At 54.4% G+C, this 4,890-nt stretch overlaps 1 protein-coding gene across 1 annotated transcript; it reads right to left on the minus strand.

Annotated features, from left to right (window-relative positions):
- Positions 1–749: 749 nt before the first annotated feature.
- LOC125535225 (cytochrome P450 93G1-like) lies at positions 750–2,797 on the minus strand. Its single transcript, XM_048698277.1, has 2 exons — positions 1,742–2,797; positions 750–1,649 (listed from the first exon to the last, which is right to left on the minus strand). The coding sequence occupies exons 1-2, from the start codon at positions 2,738–2,740 to the stop codon at positions 1,008–1,010; spliced, it is 1,641 nt and encodes a 546-aa protein (XP_048554234.1). The 5' UTR covers positions 2,741–2,797; the 3' UTR covers positions 750–1,007.
- Positions 2,798–4,890: the final 2,093 nt, after the last annotated feature.

The following is a 4,890-nucleotide window of genomic DNA, read 5'->3' on the forward strand; positions in this document are numbered from 1 at the left end:
AGAAAAAACTCATAAGAAAAGGCTTGTCTTCTCTTATTTAAGAGAAGACAAGAGATGATCTCTTAGCACAATTTGTCTCACCATGTTTTAAGGAATAATGAGTTATTGAAGATAAGGTAAGATATGAACTCAGTGTAGACATAGTTTTTTGTCATCTTTAAATTACATGCAAGACTTAAGATAAGACTGTCTTATCAATCATTGTACATGCCCTAATACTGTCTTGTTCTGACCCTCATGGGGTAAATATAGTGGTACTCTTCCATTTTTGTTTGCTCCGCCTATTAGCTTTTATCATAGTACTTCGTAAGGTTTGATCAAGTTTATTAAAAATAATCTAAACTTTCACAAAAATAAATATATATGGTGTGAAATAATATTTAATGATGATTCTAATGGTAATGATTGGCATTGCAGATGCTAATATTTTTTTGTAAACTTGGTCAAGTTTACAAAGTTATATTAGAGACAAAGCTAATATATATAAAGTTAATAAAAACCAAGGAAGTTTCTTTTGCCGGAAAACTTTTGGTTTATTCCTGACAGAAGGCGAACATCATAAATGATAAAAAAAAATACATAAAAAAGCCCGAAGGGAGTTGAGAGCAAGAACCTAGAAACTTGTGTCCAAGAAAATATTCTATCTCTACGTTATTCTAGATTATCTGATTATCTCCGGTTTGTAATCTTCAATGTGTATGTATTCTAATAACATGGACGATGCCAAATAAAAATATAAGACCACTGTGTGGAGCTGCCTAATTTATACTGTACTAGTACTGTAGTATTTATTAGTAAGATGTGACAGCAATATACATAGATCCATATGGAGTTGCAACCTATGAACCACCTGACAATGACTGTAAACAGCTTCATTAACGTGCCAGCGGCAGTAGTACGTATAGTAGGAAACGACCACTCTTGACGTGTACGTGCGGACGGCACAAGAAAAAGTATAGAGGGACGTGGACGACAGCGACGCCGCGCCGGCGTCCGTGCGGCGTGGCTTAGACGACCGCCGGGAAGGGGCTGAGGCGCGGCGAGGGCCGGAGCAGCAGCGGGTGCTTGCGCGCGCACACCAGCCCGTCGGCCTCCTCCATGTCTATCTTCTCCGCGTCGCCGTCCACGGCCCAGTCGAAGCACTGCACGAGGGCCGCCACGACGGCGGGCACGGACTGGAGCGCCAGCCCCATGCCGGGGCAGCCGCGCCGGCCGCTCCCGAACGGCAGGTACTGGAAGTGCTGCCCGCGCGGGTCCAGCGCCTCGTTGCGGCCGCCGGCCATGAACCGCTCCGGCCGGAACTCCAGCGGCGCGTCCCAGTTGGCCGGGTCGCGCGCGATGGACCACAGGTTGATGAACACCGCCGTGCCCGCCGGCACCGTGAACCCGCCGGCCGCGGAGATCACCATCTCCTCCGCCGACTGCCGGTGCGCGATCGGGGCTGCTGGGCGCAGCCGGAGCGTCTCCTTGTACGCCGCCTGCAGGTAGGGGAGGCTCGCCACGTCGCCCTCGCCCGCGATCCTGTCGCGCCCCACCACCGCGTCGACCTCCTCCCGCACCTTGCGGAGGCACTCCGGGTGGTTCATCAGCTCCGCCAGCATCCACTCCACCATCGCCGCCGACGTGTCGGAGCCCGCGGTCACCACGTCCTGCATAGTACATCCACGTGTGTGATCGAGAAGAATTCAATAATCGCAACGGCACGAAGAAGAAGATTATGAATCCAAATCTTTGGTCTTACGATGACGAAGGCTTTGATCTTCTTCCTGGTGAGCTTCACCTCCGCCGCCGCGTCGTCCTCCAACTTGTCCAGCAGGATGTCGAGCAAGTCCTTGCTGCTCTCCGTCGTCGTTCCCGTGGCCGTCTTCTTCTCCGGCGTCTCTCCTTCTGCTCCGCCACGCATCTTCCTGGCCTCTCGGGCCTCCTCCTTGTGCCGAATCATCTCCTCGAGCAGCGCGTCGAAGCGGCGGTGGACGTCGGCGGCCCGGCGGCGGAGGCCCTGGAGGTCCCAGCCGCGGCACACGGCGATGTAGTCCTCGACGTTGAACGCGCCGACTAGCTCCGCCACGGCCTTCACCAGCGCCTGCGCCTCCTCCGTGACGCTCCCAGGCACGGTGCTGGCCATCATCCTGATGATGGACGTGTTGGACAGCCGGATGAGCGCGGCGGTGAGGTCGACCGCCTCAGCACCCGACGCCCGGTGCAGCACGCTCTGCAGTAGGGACACGAGGCCGGCGCGGCGGACGGGGCGGAGCTGCTCGACGGTGCGGGGGCCGAGGAGCTCGGACATGCAGAGGCGCTTCATGGAGCGCCAGTGCGGGCCGTAGGGCGCGAAGGCGAAGCCGTCGTCGCCGTACGCGAACTGGCGCGCCACGGCCGTGAGCGGCCGCTCCGAGATCTTGCCCTCGTGGGTCCGGATGAGCTCGGCGGCGACGCCGGCCGAGCTGGCCACGACGCAGTGGGTGGAGCCGAGCCGGATGTGCATCAGCGGGCCCAGCCTGGCCGCCAGGTCGTGGAAGGTGCGGTGCACCGGCGGGCGCACCAGGTGCAGGTGCCCGATCACCGGGAAGCCCCTCGGGCTCGGCGGCAGCCGCGGCTTCCGTCCCCCGCCTCTGCTCACGGCGGCGATCATAAGGACCGCGGTGGCGAGTGCGGCCGCGAGGAGGGATGCCGTCACTGGGTCCTGCGTCAGCTGCCGAAGGAGCAGCGCCGGCTGCTGCATGCTCGACGCCGTTGCCATTGCCGCGAGGGTAGCGCCTGCTACCTCTGGATCACACTTACACGCACGTAACTGTTGTGTGTTATATATAGGCGGGAAATGCGATTAACAAGCTGGTGATTAATTAACTGAGCTCCAGTGGACTCGTCGGTAGGTAAACGTATGGATCACCTCATCACCATGATCTATCAGCAAGCTTCCCCAGGATCGATCGTATTCGCTCCGTGCTGTGTAATTAAGAGCATCCACGAATCCGGCCTCCTAGACGTCCACATCCTTCATTGTTCGTTTTGAGCCCCTGTTTATTCCTTCATATAGCCATATTCCTTATTATATTTTATATATTTCTAATCACTTGCATGCGAAGGAAGAAAAAAAACCTCCCCTCTCTTCTCCAAGAAGAGGCGGCTAGGGCTCCTGCCTCACGTCGGCACCGCCGTCGATCTGCCTCGCCTTATGTGGCCTTAAGGCCATGGAGACGCGGTGGATCCCGGTCCTCGCCGGCGGGAGGGCTCCGTTTTAATATGTTTATTTGAGTTTTGCTAGGGTTTGTGTCCTACTCAGAAAGACGAGACGGTGACGACTCCATAAAGGTGGAATAAGGTTCTCTCTGCCTGGCCCTCATCCCGGTGGTCTGTCTAGCATCGTCGGAGGGCGTGGGTGTGTCTCCGGTGGATCTCGTGGGATTCAGTCGATGATTTGTCTTTGGTGGATCCGGTCTTTGTTCATCTACGTCAGTGTGTCTTCGGGTTGGATCCTTCTGATCTACGCTTCTTTTCATCGGCAACGATTGCTGTTTTAATGTTGATCCTATGGAGCCTTAGTACGATGACTTTTCGACTGTCTATTACAACAAGTTTTGCCCGGCTCCAGTGAGGAAGGGATGATGACAACGGCGTTTGTAGTCGTCGCTAGGTGGCCTATGAATCTGGATAAATTTTTTATTATTATTTGTGTTCATACTGCCATGATTAATGATGAATAGATAGAAAAAAAAAGAAGGTGAAAAAAATATGGTCATGGTGGCCCGTGTCTTACGTGGCGGACTGGCGTGTCGACAAGCCCTTATATTTTCTCTCTATATTTTGTTAGAATATGAGAGTTTGTGAATAGCCCGGACGTATAGAGATGATACGAGAAGTCAGGTCATTTTTTCCTTCTCTCTGCTGTCCAGTTACTGATTTGACATTTTCATGAGCGTTTGAGGAATATTTGAAGAGGCCGTAGATGCTCTAAAACTCACGGTGGGTAACGGCCTACGGCAAGCAGATCATGCCGCTACTCTGTACAATCTTTTTTGAGAATATGCTTAAGAGCGTATCTTTTCATTGATAGGGGGAAGAACATACATATTCACGCCACGTTCGTGTACAGTAACAGGCGTGTCCGTGGCGATCCAGTGAGCAGACAGAGAAGAGGATGTTCAGCCTCGCATACAAAGTTCGGGTTACAGGGATAAAATCTTTCATTCCTTTGGCTCCGTCTCTTGCCCAGGAGCGAGCCTCTTCCTTGATAGCATCAACGACCATTGATGTGGCGGGAGAGATCTTGTCGAAGATGACGGAGTTGCGATGGCGCCAAATTGTCCATGCCGTGAGGCCTGCCACGGTGGTGAAGCCTCGGCGATCAGCAACCGGTATGGTCTGGAGGGTGGTGGACAGCCAGGCGAACAAGGAGGAAGAGCCATTTGGTGGTTGTGCCGTCGTTCGGCACCAAGAGAGCACCTCGTGCCAAGTAACTCTCGCGAAGATGCAGCCCACGAGGATGTGGTGAAGGGTCTCGGGCTCTTGCATGCAGAGCGTGCATGTCGGCACATGCGGCAGGCCCCAATGGGCAAGCCTGTCGGCAGACCAGTAGTGATTTAAGGAGGCCAGATACAGGAAGAACTTCACCGACAGGGTTGCACCAGATTTCCACACGAGCCGCCAATGCTCGGAGGCCGTGGAACCCCCGAACAAGGCCGAGTAGCAGGATGAGGCCGAGTAAATGCCATTCGCAGTCCAGCGCCAATGGATGGTGTCTGGCTGCAACTAGAGCGCGACGTGCTGCAGTCGACGCCAGATGTCCACATGCTCAAGAATGGCGGCCGGCCCTAGCGATCCTTGGATGTCCGCGATCCAAGTGAGGTTCAGGAGAGCCGCGGCCACCGTGCGTGTGTGCCGCCTCCGTGC

Source organism: Triticum urartu, chromosome 2 (assembly GCF_003073215.2).
Source record: "Triticum urartu cultivar G1812 chromosome 2, Tu2.1, whole genome shotgun sequence".
In the NCBI taxonomy this organism is placed as follows: domain Eukaryota; kingdom Viridiplantae; phylum Streptophyta; class Magnoliopsida; order Poales; family Poaceae; genus Triticum; species Triticum urartu.